The 14,751-nt window shown below is 44.9% G+C and overlaps 2 protein-coding genes across 5 annotated transcripts in view; one reads left to right on the top strand and one right to left on the bottom strand.

Annotated features, from left to right (window-relative positions):
- Positions 1-14,751, bottom strand: part of Art3 (ADP-ribosyltransferase 3 (inactive)) — an 89,164-nt gene that overhangs the window by 45,953 nt on the left and 28,460 nt on the right. The gene's annotated exons all lie outside the window — the stretch shown is intronic.
- Positions 6,258-8,952, top strand: Cxcl11 (C-X-C motif chemokine ligand 11). Its single transcript, XM_055595817.1, has 4 exons — positions 6,258-6,400; positions 7,690-7,816; positions 7,917-7,989; positions 8,194-8,952. The coding sequence occupies exons 1-4, from the start codon at positions 6,340-6,342 to the stop codon at positions 8,233-8,235; spliced, it is 303 nt and encodes a 100-aa protein (XP_055451792.1). The 5' UTR covers positions 6,258-6,339; the 3' UTR covers positions 8,236-8,952.

Raw genomic sequence — 14,751 nt, forward strand, 5'->3', positions numbered from 1 at the left:
AAAGGTCAGGTCAACCTTTAGCTCAAACTGGCAAGCCGCACGCATGTACTGGAATGTTCCCCACGACTGGTCGTTTCAGTCAGAGCCTGTTAGGTACTAGGAAGTCCTGCAATGCCATACCTTACACACATGGCTCGTCTGATGTTCACGTGCAGAATCCGTCCCTTGAAGCAGGGTCGTCCAACTAGGCCAGAAACGGCATCACCCACATCTGTGCCCCCTCCCCTCTCTCTTCTGGGTAGCAGGGGCAATACAGGAATGGTAACCAAGCTCCTGCTGTTCTCGAATCCACCAGCTGTTTGTGATATTACCCGCTGCTACTCTCTCACGAGTCTCTGTTCCCTAACAATAGCCATGTTGTTTCCCCAGCTTGGAAAATTAGCATGAACGTCTACATGGCCCCTGGCAGTCATGCTTGCTCGGGGTGGCCAACTGAAGGCTGGGCATACAGCTGCCTTTGTTGGGAGGAAAAGGCTCTCTCTGAAGCTTATGGTGACACTGAGGTTGCCTTGTACTACACACTGTTCCTGGCTTAAATTCATGCAGACGACAGCAGACGCCCCCCCCCCCCCCCCCCCCCCCCCCCCCCCCCCCCGCAACCCCCAGGAGTGTAGCTGGCACAGAAAAGAGGGCCAGTCTAGCCAGAGAGGTTACAGAGCGGGCATGCTTCCTGGGCTTGGAATCGTCTATTCCATTTCATTTCATGTGTATGGGTGTCCCGCCAGCATGTATGTCTGTGTACCACATATGTGTGTTGGTGCTCTCAGAAGACAGTACTACTGGTCCGCAATCAGAGATGGTTGAGTCACCATGGCGGTGCTGAGACTTGAGCCCGAATCCGTTCATCAAGAACAGCCAGTGATTTTAACTAACGAGCCACCATTCCAGCCCTGTGTCCCGAGTTTGGCATACTCTACTTTTGAACTTACCTAAAATTCTAAATTAATTGGTTTTCAAACTCGTGTGTGTGTTTTTTTTCTTTCCTTCAGAATTACCTAAAAATAGCTTTTAAAAAATAAGCTTTGGCATGGATTAATTATGTACTATTATAATTAGCTTGGCAGTGGATTGCATAAAAAGTAACATTTCAACACAAATAAGTGTGCTTATAGATTAAACAATGTCAGTGTACTGTGCTTTCCCCGGCTTAAAAAGAAAAGCAAATAAATCACTACTATTTTATCTACTATTATATCTGATGGGTTTTCTTCTAAAAAGGTAGAGAAGTATTCAGAAGGGAAACAGCCCAAATTCTTTGTAGCTCAAACTCAACCAATTTCCAAAAGGAAGGAAAGCATAGAGCTTAGTAAATGCCGACAGCTTAACCCAGGAAAAGAGACAGTAGACTTAACCCAGCCAGTTAGAGTCCACTAAGGGTGGGAACAAGCTGAGCTGGCTAGCCAACACGAGACCAGCGAGAACCGGTGCGGCAGACCCCACTCTCAGTTACCGTGCCTGGGGACTGTGGGGACTGCAGTTCGCATCCCAGAACCCACACAACAGCCAGGCAGACATGACAGCGCTCCCACTGTCCCAGCACTTGGGAGGCACATAAGGGGCATAACACGGCAAGCTGGCTAACTATACTAGCTGCAGTTGGCAAGCTCTGGCCTCAGTGCGAGAACCTGCTTCAGTCACTAAAACGGAGCAGTGCAGGAAGACGCTCAACACCAGCTTCAGACCTCCACATTCGTCCACGTGTGCTTCCACTGACATGTGAACATGCACACACACACACACACACACACACACACACGAACAGCTTTTCAAATCTCCGATCACTGGAAGCCAAAAGCTGTCTCTCTTTCTCTACCGTTCAGACACACTTCCCTCTAGCACCGGAGTTCAGCGCAGACTTCAGCACTGTTTTCCTGCACTGAGCCACAGTTTTGCCTCCATCCCTCCTGGCTCGGGGATGGAGATGGCTCACAGTGGTTCCTCAAGCATGAGGGGTCAGTCAGACCGTGGTGACCACTGAAACTGGCCCTCGTCTCTGTGCACACGCATGCTGGACTGTCTGGGGCAGCCTCTATCTAATGCCAAAAGGTGCCTATAAGATGTGAACCCTGGCAGATCTGTTTCTAATGCCAGATGACACAGGCAGAAGGCAGCTTTTGAAAACGTTTTTCTAACGTCAGATTACCAGAAGGTTAAGCTTAGATTCGGAAACAGCTTTATTCAAAAATTCATCCTCACCCCGGAGCTCTTTTCAGCAGCAATAAAATGCACAGTTTCTTCAGTGCTTTCGTGGACCTCTGGGTTTCAATTTATTTCTAGTTTCTATTGGTTTCCTTCGCTGTGACGTTTTTCGGGGTCTGACTGACACTTTGAACACAAAGTGTAGGGTTTTTCTGACTTCTGGGCCAGTACTTTCATGTTATAAGGAAGTCACAGTGTTATTGTCTTAGCAATAAAGAAAAGTCATCAACAGCTCCCTAAAACAACTGCATTGCTCTGCAAGAGGAAAACAGGTGCCGTGCTGCCTACCACAGCTTAAGGATCTGGGTTTGGAAATCACTGTCTTCAGTCTGGGCATGTTATTTTAGCCTTCTGGCGATCTCTGCCCCGGTAGTGAGTCATCTGCCTTCTGTAAACTTAAAACAGGATTCTGTTTCCTCACGCTGGTTTCTAATAAACGGAAACGTTGTAGTTTCCATTTCCAGCCCACTTTTCACTAACTGAACTGAAGAAAACATCCTTGGTATGAACATCATGTGCAGAGACTCAGTATGTATTTCTGAAACTTATAGAAGGGTTAACATTAAACTTAGATGACTTGCATTTATCTCTCCAAACTCAAAAACTGTTGGGAATTCTAGGGCTCAGCCACAGAGCCCACAGATATACGAGGCAAGGGTCTATTCCTGAGTGACACCTTCAGCCCCAGCATTTTAAAGTCTACATTAACTGAATCATTTGAAGGCATTACTGAAAGTCCAAATGGGTCACACTGTGTGATTAGTTTCTCATTGTCAGCTTGAGACTACCTAGCATGACCCGGTAAGAGGGAACCTCAACAGAAAAACTGCATCCATCAGATTGGCCCGTGGTCATGTCTGTCTTGATTATTGATGGATGGGAGGAGGGCCCAGCCCACCGTGGGCAGAGCCATTCCCCAGGCAGGTAGCCTTGGGTTGGATAAGAAAGTAAGCAAGGAACAAGCCAGTGAGCAGCGTCCTTCCACGGCCTCTGCTTTCAGTTCTGCTTGCGTTCCTGCCCTGGCTTCCCTCCATGAGAGACTGTGACCCGTAGACAGAAATCAACCCTTCCCTTCCCAGGTTGCTTCTGGTCATGGTGTTTTATCATAGAAACAGAAAACTCAGTAGTCCATACAGATTATATATTTTTTTAAAAAAAGATGGAAATTAAATCCATTTCCTGGGATATTCCTTTAAATTCAAGGGGAAACTTTGACTAGGTGGACCTGGAATACACACACACACACACACACACACACACATAAAACAAACAAACAAACAAACAAACAAACAAACAAAACAGTGTAACTTGAGAGATAACACCAAAAAGCCAATGATACTGGAAGGACAGAATATGTAGTTTAGGAGGATGAATGGATGGCTCAGTGGTTAAGAGAATAAACTGCTCTTCTAGAGGACCTGAGTTCAAGTCTCAGCACTCATCTTAGGGGCTCAGGACCCACATGTAACTCCAGCTCCTGGTGTCCTGATTATGCTGGCCTCTGAGGGCACTTGCTCTCCCAAGCACAAGCCCCATGAAGACACACATGTGAATGCATAATTTAAAATAATAAAAAAATATATTTAGAAAAACATAGTTTAATCTTGTTTTCACTTTACTCAAAGAAAAGAGCAATGAGATGCAAGGCACAGCGAACAGAAAACTGTTAGGGAACCTTAGAGATGTTTCCGAAAGGCAACATCGTGGCATCTGTTGTCCTTCACCCTCGACTGTTTTAGATGGCCTCACAGCAGCCAGTATGTACCAAACATGGGGACACGCATGCTAACGAGGTCCTCCTGTTCAGTATGGCAGCTCCTAAGCCAAATAATCACTGAGCCACGTCTGGCATGTGACTGGTTCAATTTGAACACTTAAGAATACAAAAATTTAAATGTCATTTAATGCTCATTTAGGCAGTGAAACAATCCTTTATGTTTTGAATTACATAAAATATATTGCTTAAATCATTTTCAGTTATTTTTATTTTTTAAAATATGGCTGCTAGAAGTTTAAGAAGGCAGTTTACATTACTCCTGTATAAGCAAGGCAAGGACAGTCAGTTCTATACAATTAGAAGACTTAATCATTATGTTATATGAATAGTAAGATGTTATTTAAAAATAAGTAAATCCCAACCATGCCTATATTCTCAGCATTTGAAAGGATGAGGCAGGAGGATAGTCACAAGTTAGGCAAACCTAAGCTCCACTGCAAGAGAACACATCAAAAAAAAAAAAAAAAAAAAAAAAAAGAGCATAAAGATAAGATATGGTGACTTAATGGGCTCAGAACAGGAGATGAACTAAACATTTCTGGTCAGATGCACCAAATTTTCCAGAGAGAGATCAGGTGACTTGAGGGACATTCTGAAAGAACACCTTTCTCCTGCAATACCGCAGAACACGCTTCTTCCGAAGGGAACAAGTCAGAACCAGTCCTACAGACCCCTCCTGCCCCACGTGTCTGCAGAGCCAGCAGAAATCCTGTGTGCGAGGAGAAGGGCAACACCGTCCGCAGCGCGCAGGAAGGGATCTGGTTACTGTACTTGTAAGAATGCCAGGGCTGTGCCACACACACGTGAACATGAAGGGACATTGGTTGAGCTGCCGTAAAGGGTGGCGCTTTCCAGGAACCTGGATGAGTGACAGGAACAGGGCGAGAACACCTGGCCCTTCAGCTGGGCTTCTCCTTAGGCACAGGAAATCAGGTAAGAAAGTTTCGTACAGAAGCAGCCCCTCTCCCGGTTCCTCCTGTTCCCACATCTAGTATCCGAAGACCAGAAGTGCAGGCTCAACTACACCTTCCTCAGCGTTTTCGCTGTGATTTCTCTCCAAGGGGAAAGCAGGCACGGCCACGTGCATGCTGTGGGCACAGCCCCTCCACTTCTAGGAGGACACAGGGTAACAGCAGCCACCCTGCAGACCATCCGTGTCAGCCTTAGGGAGGAAGAGGGAGGACCTTTTTTGTTTGTTTGTTTGTTTGTTTTTACGTGTCTTTGTTCCTGCAATCTCTCCTAAACTATCCACAAATACAGAACTTGTTTTGTAGATGAAGCTGGTCTTGAATTCATGGAGATCTGCCTGCCTCCACCTCCTGTGTGCTGGTATTAAAGGTGTGTACCACCTCCACACCCTCCACCCCCACCTCCACCACTTCCATCATCACCTCCACCCCCTACACTCCCACCTCCGCCATCACCACCACCATTACCTCCACCCCCATCTCCACCACCACCATCATCACCACTACCTCCACCACCATCACTAACACTTCCACCTCCTCCATCACCACCTCCACCCACCTCCATCACCCTCATCACCACCTCCACCGCAACCATCACCGCCACTACCACCACCACCAGCAGCAGCAGCAGCCTAATGTTCTTTAAAAAAAAAAAAACAACTCCCTGGATTTGAATCCACTAGGTTTTTATAAGTGACACACCTAAAACAGACTCAGAAAACTTAAGAGGAACAAGAAGAGACAATGATTTTGTTTTTAGAGTTCTTAATATAGAGTTCTTAATAGAATGTATTCAAATGTATTTAAGTATATGCACTAAGAGATGCTTTTAAAAAGAAGAAGAAGGAAGAAGAAATAGATGAAATGCACAGGTATAGGGAGAGTATTTTACACATGAAATCGGAATACAATGTAAAGTTAGATGAAGGTCACCGGGTATGAACTAGCATGCATTAACCGAGTGTCCTTTTGTCTAGTTATATGAGGGAAGGAGGATGTGCTGCCTGGAACCCAGAAGGTCTTCCTGAGCCTGTGGGACCCATGGCCCACAGTCACTAGGCAATCACAGGCATTTCTAATGGGGATCACCCACAGACCCCCACTTCCCACGTGAGCGAGCTACTGCGCATACAGCACTCTAGGCCCCAAGAACTTTCACATTCCAGTCACTTTCTTCACTCCAGCAGACAGGAGGAGGCACAGGCACTGATATCAGGACAAATCAGAAACTCGAGGAAGCAAGAAAGCTACATGAGTCAAGAAGGGAAATTCCTGCTTCTGCAAGGATTGCTGGTCTATAAAATGCTTCCAAGGCTCCTCTGGTTCAGCCTTCCTGCTGTTCTCTGCAAAGAGCATCAAAGCCAAGGCAAGGAGGCAGCAGCAGCAGAAGCCGAGATGAACACCAAGGGCATGGCCATAGTCTTGGCTCTGATCATCTGTGCGACAGCTGTGCAAGGTATGTGAGCCTGAATGGCCACTTCGTTAGTTTTCAAATGTCTTTTCTCTAAAATATCCAGTCAAATCATTTAATTCCACACATTAGAAGCTCTAGCAATGACAGCAAATGTTAGAAATCTTTAAATAAAATGATTATTTTATTTCATGGGTGATAAAAACTTTATGGATTTCTTCATTTCCTGACAATTATCTAGCAAGAGCTTTTGGCTCTCAGTGTATGCTTGGAGAATCTTATACGAGATTGTGTTGGTGTCCTGGAAAAATGAGTGTTTTAACCACGAGACTACTAATTTATTATAAGTGATACTGTCAGAATCGAGAAAAGAAAACTTCTCTCTGGGGAGATGGTCCCACTAATTTCATGTGTTTGAGCAAATACCTCGCTCGGGAACAAGAATGTTTCAAAGGTAGTATGAATGCTGACAACTCTCCATAGGCCTTCCCCCAAAGAAAACTGAAACATTATTAACATTTCCCTGCAAACTGAACCTAGAGCTGCGTCTCCTGTGACCTGGCAGTTCATACCTGATTTATCACTGCAGATCTGGGCTAATCAAGAAATAGCAAGTCCATAACACAACCCTAGCCATTTTAAGACCTCTCACTGGTCTAACAGGATAACGAATATTTGTGGCTTCCCCGGGGAACATCTGGTTTCAAAGGTTTCAAAGATAATCTTAGCTGGGGAGAATGACTGGATTTATGATATTCAGTGTTAGTCTAAAATCTGAACTTGGAGAGACAAAAATCAAAAGAATTATTAACTATTTGCTCATTTAGTAAACAGCAGGTCACCAGTGACCGTGAGCTAAGTTTGTACACCCAGTCAATCAGTCATTAAATAAAACAAATAGAGAAGAAAGCAGCCACTTTGCTCTCTGGCTCGCTGTTGTTGTGTGGTTGCTATTCAGTAATCCCGTGCCAGGCTGGTGGCACACCCATGCCGCACGTAATTTCAGCACACAGGAGGCTGAGGTGACTAGGGTAACACTGAGATATGGGGCCTGCAATGTAGAGCTTCAAGTTCAAGGTCCTCCTGGGCTTCATGGTGAGCTGGACACAAGCCTGGGCCAAACGGCAAGTGAGTTCTGTCTGAAACCTAAATTAAATCATTAATAAAAACTGAGGAATGAATACAGTAAATCAGCATAACGCAGAGGGACTGTTACAGGAGATTCAAAGCTTAATTTCAATCTGCACAAATGGGATGAACAGAAATGTGTCTGCCACCTACTCGCAGGGCAGCAGTCCACAGCCATGACTAACCGGTGCTGCGATCTGTTCTAGGCTTCGTTATGTTCAAAGGGGGGCGCTGTCTTTGCATAGGCCCTGGAGCAAAAGCAGTCAGAAAGGCAGACATTGAGAGGGTTTCCGTAATTCACCCCAGCAACGGCTGTGACAAGGTTGAAGTGATGTGAGTAATGGCTCGCTGGAGATGACAGGGGTGGGGGTGGTTTGGCTTTGTGGATGTTTTCCCACCTGTGCTTAAGACATTCTTGTGTCTTCCTTAACAGCGTTACCCTGAAAGCACAGAAAGGACAGAGGTGCCTGGACCCCAGCTCAAAGCAAGCACGTCTTATACGACAGGTAGGCTTCCAGACCTCCGAGTTAGCCTTTGCTCTGCCCACGAGAGCTCTGGAGCACAGAATCTCCACGAAGCATTCAGTTAAGAGGTCCTGGGTTATAGTAACATCCTTTTCCTGCTCTGCTGCTTCTGCAGGTCAGCTCTTAATTACTGAGGAAACAGAACAGCCCAGGGAATAAAACTCTTCATTTTTTTTTCCATCACAGAAAATAGAAAAAAATAGTTCTTTAAAGCACCGAAACATGTGAAGTCCTGAAAAAAGAAAAAAAAAAGTGACTGGCAACCGGAAACCAGTGAAGTACAAACTGTGTGTCAGGAGCCTGACCCTCTCCTATCTCGGAATATGCATCCATTTACCACCGGGTTCCAGAACCTTACAGGAGGTTTGATATGCCTAACTGTTCTGCTTGGCTATGAAAACATTTTCTCTCTTAGGAGTCACGTGCCCGTGTGTGTGCACAGCCGGCCTTACCTTCTACGGCTATAATGGACGCATTGTTACTGGGGCCAGCCCCGCGCTGGGCTCAAAAGCATCTATGTGTAGTAAAACATTCCTCCGAGAATTTCTCATGCAAATAGACATTCCTTTCCCCAAATACAAGAGGGTGCATAAACATGTAAGAAAATGTTTCCATGTACCATCTTGTTTGCTCGTTTTAAAAGATGGGGTCATTCGTGAGATGTAAACATTTCTGCACTGTGGGAGCTGGTAAGAACACTGATCTTTTCTGAGTTAGTCATGCAGTTTTCCCACTGAGGCGTTCTAAGAGGGTTGAGATGTGTGTTTTCCTGTGCATTTGGTTTTATCTATTTCATCGGTGACAATATTTTAAATGTAAGCTGCTCTTGCCCACCAAATACAAATGTTGAAAAAAAAAATCTATGCACATCTTTCAATCTGTTTTCTGTGATTTTGCTTTTGAGAAAAACATGTACTTTGTTCCTTTCCTTTGTCATACTGTGAATGGTAGGGATTGCTGTCTTTCTTTGAAAAGAATAAAAGTTGTGTTTCTCTAGTAAGCAACTATACCTCTTATTAAACTATAAACAACCACATGCTTTCTGGGCATTGAGATGCCTTTAGTTTCTTTCCACTTTGTGTTTTAGAGGTACACAGCTACTTGTCATCATGCAGAGTTCTTTAGAAATATGCTTCAAGCTGGGTGGTGACGGCACATGCCTTTTAGTCCCAACATTTGGGAGGCAGAGGCAGGCAGATCTCTGTGAGTTCTTCTACAGAGCTAGTTAAGGGAAACCCTGTCTTGAATGACAACCCCCTACCCCCTGCTAAGAAAAGAAAGAAAGAAAGAAAGAAAGAAAGAAAGAAAGAAAGAAAGAAAGGAAGGAAAGAAGGAAGGAAGGAGGGAAGGAAGGAAGACTTCAGTGGGGAGGAGTTGGTGATGAGAAAAAATATGACAAAAAAGATACCAAAAGAAATTCTTAAATAAATAATAATAATTAGCTAGGTGTGGTGGCACACACCTTTAATTTCAGCACTAGAAAGGCAGAGGCAGAAGGGTCTCTTATGCCAGCCTGGCCTACATGAGTTCTAGGATAGTCAAGACACAGACAGAAATCTTGTCTTAAAATAAAAAGAAGTGTCCCATGTAAAAAAGGAAATGTGCTTCAGTGGAGGTCATGAAGGAATCCACTCAACTTTAGTTAGGGTTAGAGAGACTCTTTCTAGTCCACTCCCACCCCTTTACCTTCACTTATATTGTGACTTTCTGAGGCTAACCAAAATGGGGAAACCAAAAAAAGATTTCCTGCTAGCCATAACAAAGACTCAGCTCGGCTGTGTCTACTTGGATTTTGAACTTCAGCGAGGACACACTGAGGTTCCGTCTTACACCTGTCAAGATGGCAAAAGTCAATAACACAAGTGACAGTACATGCTGGTGAGGATGTGGAGCAATGGGGACACTCCTTAGTTGCTGGTGGGAATGCAAACTCATACAGCCAATATGGAAATGTTACTCAGGAAGATAGGAACTGATCTACCGCAAGGACACTTGCTCAGCCATATTCATTGTGGTCTGTTCATAATAGCCAAAAACTGGGAGGGGGGGAAAGCCCTCGATGTCCTTCAACAGAAGAATGGATAAAGAAAACATGGTACATTCATACTATAGAGTATTACTCAGCTGTGAAAACAAAACAAAAAATGACATCATGAAATTTGCAGGCAGATGGATGGAAGTTGAAAAAAAAGTCAACCTGAGTGAGGTAACCCAGACCTAGAAAGATAAATATGGTATGTATCTGCTTGTGTGCAGATATTAGCCATTAAATAAATGATAGCCGAGCTACACCCATAGACAGAGAGAGGTTATGTACAGAGGAAGGGGCTAAGAGGGACACATGGATCTATCTCCCTGGGAGACATATACTAAGTTTTAAAGGTGAACTGGGCATGGGGGGCAGGGAGGATCAGGTGAGGAAGAGGAGGGGAGACAGGGTTGAGGGAGGGAATGCAGGGAGACACACTAGAATTGGGGGGCATATGAGGGGTGATATGAAAACCTACTGCAGTGGGAGCTTCCTACAGTATAGGAAGGTGATCCTAACGCAGTCGCCAAATAATGAGGGAGACAAAGTCCCAACTGGCCAGCTCTTGTCACCAAATGAAGCTTCCAATACCAGGACTGGGTTATATCCAATTGAGTTGTTGGCCAAAGGGGTCCCAAACAACAAGAGCCCCAAACAACCTGGGCTATTGCCAAAATAATAGGTTGCTCTCTACAAACCGACAGCAAGGCTCATTCCTAAAGGCAGCAGCCACACAACTCATTGAACATGGAGAGATTAAGCCGGGAGGCCTGCATAGAACCTTCACCTCCATGTTCTGGGGTTTTTGGTATGGGACAGGCTACCAAAAGAGAAACATAAACACCAACCCAGACACAAAACCTCTGATGTACAATCTGTCCTGCCTGCAAAATATGCTACGGTGGCAATGATGGCACAAAGCTTGCGGAAGTGACCAAACAATGTCTGATTTGATTTAGGCTGGCTCCACAGACTGACGCCATGCCTGGGTGACCAACAGCCAGAGACTAGATAGTCCAGAGTCCCAGGGTAAAACCAAACGCTACCGTTGTGCTGAAGGAACAAAGCAATAAAATGACTCCTAACAACATTTAGCTGTTCCTGTAAACCTGTGAGTGCTCAGCCAGCATCAAAAGAGCTTCTTTCTGCAGCAAGTGAGAAGAAATACAGCCAGACATTACAGAGACAGAGACACAGACAGACAGACAGACAGACAGAGATCCACACCTCAGAACATATAGCTCTAAATGAAATGTCTCCATCAAATCTCTCCCCTCACCACACAGGGAACCCCAGAAAAGCAGGCAGAAAGAGCGAAAGAGCCAGAGGGCATGGAGGACACCAGAACAAGGCCGTATAAATCAACTGAGCATCGCTCCTGTGAACTCAGCAGAGACCAAAGCAGCAGGCACGGGGCAGACACACAATAGCTTTCAATTTAGTGGTTTTTATGGGACTCCTACCTAATTAATATGTGAACTAATGGGTCTCTGATTCTTGTGCCTTCTCTTGAGCTCGTGTCCTCTGTTGGTTTGCATTGTTCAGCTTCGACATGATGGCTTTTGTTGCATCTCATATTTTATTTTGTCATCTTTGGTTGTTACCACTTAGAAGAAGCTTGTTCTTTTCTAATGAAAGGCAGAAAATGTGAGTGGATCTGGGTGGGAGAGGAGGTGGGGAGGGACTTGGAGCAGCAGAGGGAGGGGAACTATATTCGGATTATGTTTTATGAGAAAAGAATCTGTTTCTAAGAAAAGGGGAGAAAAACAAAAAGGCTGAGCTAGGTTACTATCGGGTAAGAGCGAATCCATGCAGAGAAAGGAGAGTTCAGTGCTCCCCTGAGCCACAGTGAAGAAGCAGCCGTGCTTTGCTGCTGTCACATTATGGATTTATACCAACTAATTTTTAAAACACGCAGCCATCAACTTCCACAATGTATTTTTTTTTCCTGTTCACCGCTGCCTGCTTACGAGCTCTTTTGATCTATAATAAAATCAGTGTGCTCATGACCAAGTTGTTTTCATTTCTAATAGAATTAGGGCATGCATTCTCAGGTTGCCTTCATTTATAATTAGTGTGTGCATCATCAGGTTGGTGTTTGCCACGATGTTCAGAAGTTTGTTACTTTAACATCATGGCACAAGATTCCTTGTTGAAAGAAAAACATATCGTCCCAAATTCACGGCTCTATCTTCTAGTTTCTTAAAGTCCCTGAGGGACACCCACTCCTGTTGACCCTGGTCAGGCAGACTGAAGGAGAGAACTTCTCCTAACGTTGAGATGTGTCCTGATTTCTTGACTCATGTCGCTGATGCTCCTTGCCAACAGAGGCAAAGGTAACACAGACAAGCGGTCCAGCTGTGTGGTTCTGAGGCTCTGGAATTAGGCCAGGAGGGATAAGGCTGGAGTCTTGGGCTGGAACTTCCATCACTGAGCTGTTTAAAACAGGCTAAAGTCTTCTATAAATTGAATAAATGGAACAGCACAGCGCAGCTCAGCTGAAAACAGGCAGCCAATGTCGATTTAGCTGTAGGATCTTTAATAAACTCTAACCCTAAGCTGTTCACGTGGGTAGCTAATATGGAAACCAGCCACCTCTCATACTCTGTATCAAGAGCCATCCATGTGGTGAGGTTCCCTGTAACCACAACCCTCCTGTTGTAGTAGAAGGAGAGAAGAGGAGACAGAGAGACAGGGCCAGAGGATGGGAAAGCCGGGAAGCGGAGAAAGGTGACTGACTAGCTCCCATCACCTGTTCTCTGCCTCCGAGTTTATCTTCGACAGTTTCAGCTATTCCATTTATTTCACTAGCCATGATCTTCCCTGCTCCGCCCGTTAGTTCATTGATGACCCCTGGGGATTTAAGCCCCTCAGTCACCCTGCTGACTCAAAATATCACCACAGCTCAGGTAGTGTTGGGGATTTCCTGGTACTCACAATGTGCGGTTCAGGAAAAACACTGGCACAATTCCGTTAGCACACATTTCATACAGGGAAGCCTCACCCTGTAGCCTAGACCTCATTATATACAACAGACCTCAAATCTGTGGCAATCTCCCTGCCTTAGCATCCTGAGTTCTGGGATTAAAGGTACTGAATGGCCACATGACTAGGATGCATTTTCCTTGACCAGGAATCTAAATAAAACATTACTTTTGCAGTTTCCCTGAAATAAGAGCCTTTTGGTAAATAATAATATTATTATTATTCTATTGTTATATTATTATTATTATTATTATTATTATTATTATTATTGTCTGTTGTTTCTGAGGCATGATCTCTTTATGAAGCTCAGGCTGGCCTAGAACTCATTATGTGCCCTAGTTGACTTCAATTTCCCAGTGGTCTGCCTTCCTCAGCCATCCAGTGCACAATTACAGACCTGTGCTGCCTTACCCAGCATTGATTTTTACTGGACCTCTGGTGTGCAATAGGATTGCCATTTAAGTTAACGATGCATAAACTTCTATCCCTAACCCATGCATCTATCTGCACAGCCAGGGAATTCCCCAAAGCCAAAAAAAAAAAAAAAAAAAAAAAAAAAAAAAAAAAAAAAAAAAAAAAACACCAACCTGGGTTATGACATAGCTCAGTGGTAGAGCCCTTGCCTGGCGTGGCTAAGGTTCTGGTTTGGATCCCCAGTACAAAACAAAATCTAATCACTGTATGGTCTGAAACAGTGTGTCTCAAAGTCAGGGAGTGGCGCACCACCTTTAATCTCAGCACTCGGGAGGCAGAGGCAGGTGGATTCCTGTGAGTTCAAGGTCATCCTAGTCTACAGTGCCAATCCAGGACAGCCAAGTCGACACAGAGAAACCCTGTCTCTGAAGAGAATAGAACGGTGGTTCTCAACCTTCCCAATGCTGTGACTCTTTAATACAGTTCCTCACGCTGTATTATGGTGACCACCAACCATAAAATTTTTTCGTTGCTGCTTCATCACTGTGATTTGGCCGCCGTTATGTAAGCATCTGATATGTGACCCCGGGAATCGCCACCCACAGGTTGAGAAGCACTGTCATGAGCTGCTCAAAGCTTATTCTCAGCCCTCCCAAACACGACTGCATCTGCCACCCCTGGGTCGGCCTTTCCTTCGCCCTGGCTCCCGCTGCCAGCGAATGAAGAGATCTGTGAGTCACTGGGAAGCACTCCTGAGCAGTCCACCCAGCGAGCGCCAAGCAGAACCTCGAAGGGGAAGCTGCAGACACCGGAACGGAGCAGTGCCCTGCAGGGGAATCCCATCCACAAACCTTCCAAGCCTCCGTCCGGTTCTGTGCTTCTTCTAAGTGCTTTAGTTTCTCAGAAAGCCTTTTTTTGGGGGGAGGTGGAAGCGGGGTTGTGCTCACAGGCATTTAAGAACAGGCTGTTTTTATTGTGTTTTATTTCTCTGGACTGACGCCAAGATTACAGACGCAGAAGCCAAATCGATGAAGTGAAAACTGGAAACTGAAACTGAGTTCTTCAACTCTCTCTTTCAATGCCAGCCTGGAACAGTGAAAGCTAACAAAGTGAATGTACCAAAAGCCTTGAGAATTTTTGAAAGAAAAATAAATTTTAAAGGTCACTTTCCTGTTTGTTTGTTTGTTTTAATTCTCATTCAAACACTCCATGTAGGTTGACCATGGCTGTAACGTTAGCAGCAGGTTCGCTGCTGGTGTACAAATCACACCTGTTCTCAAGTGAGTTCCCATGTGGGTTACAATTTGATGTCCTGT

Source organism: Psammomys obesus, unplaced genomic scaffold (genome assembly GCF_907164565.1).
Source record: "Psammomys obesus unplaced genomic scaffold, mPsaObe1.curated_primary_1811, whole genome shotgun sequence".
NCBI lineage: Eukaryota > Metazoa > Chordata > Mammalia > Rodentia > Muridae > Psammomys > Psammomys obesus.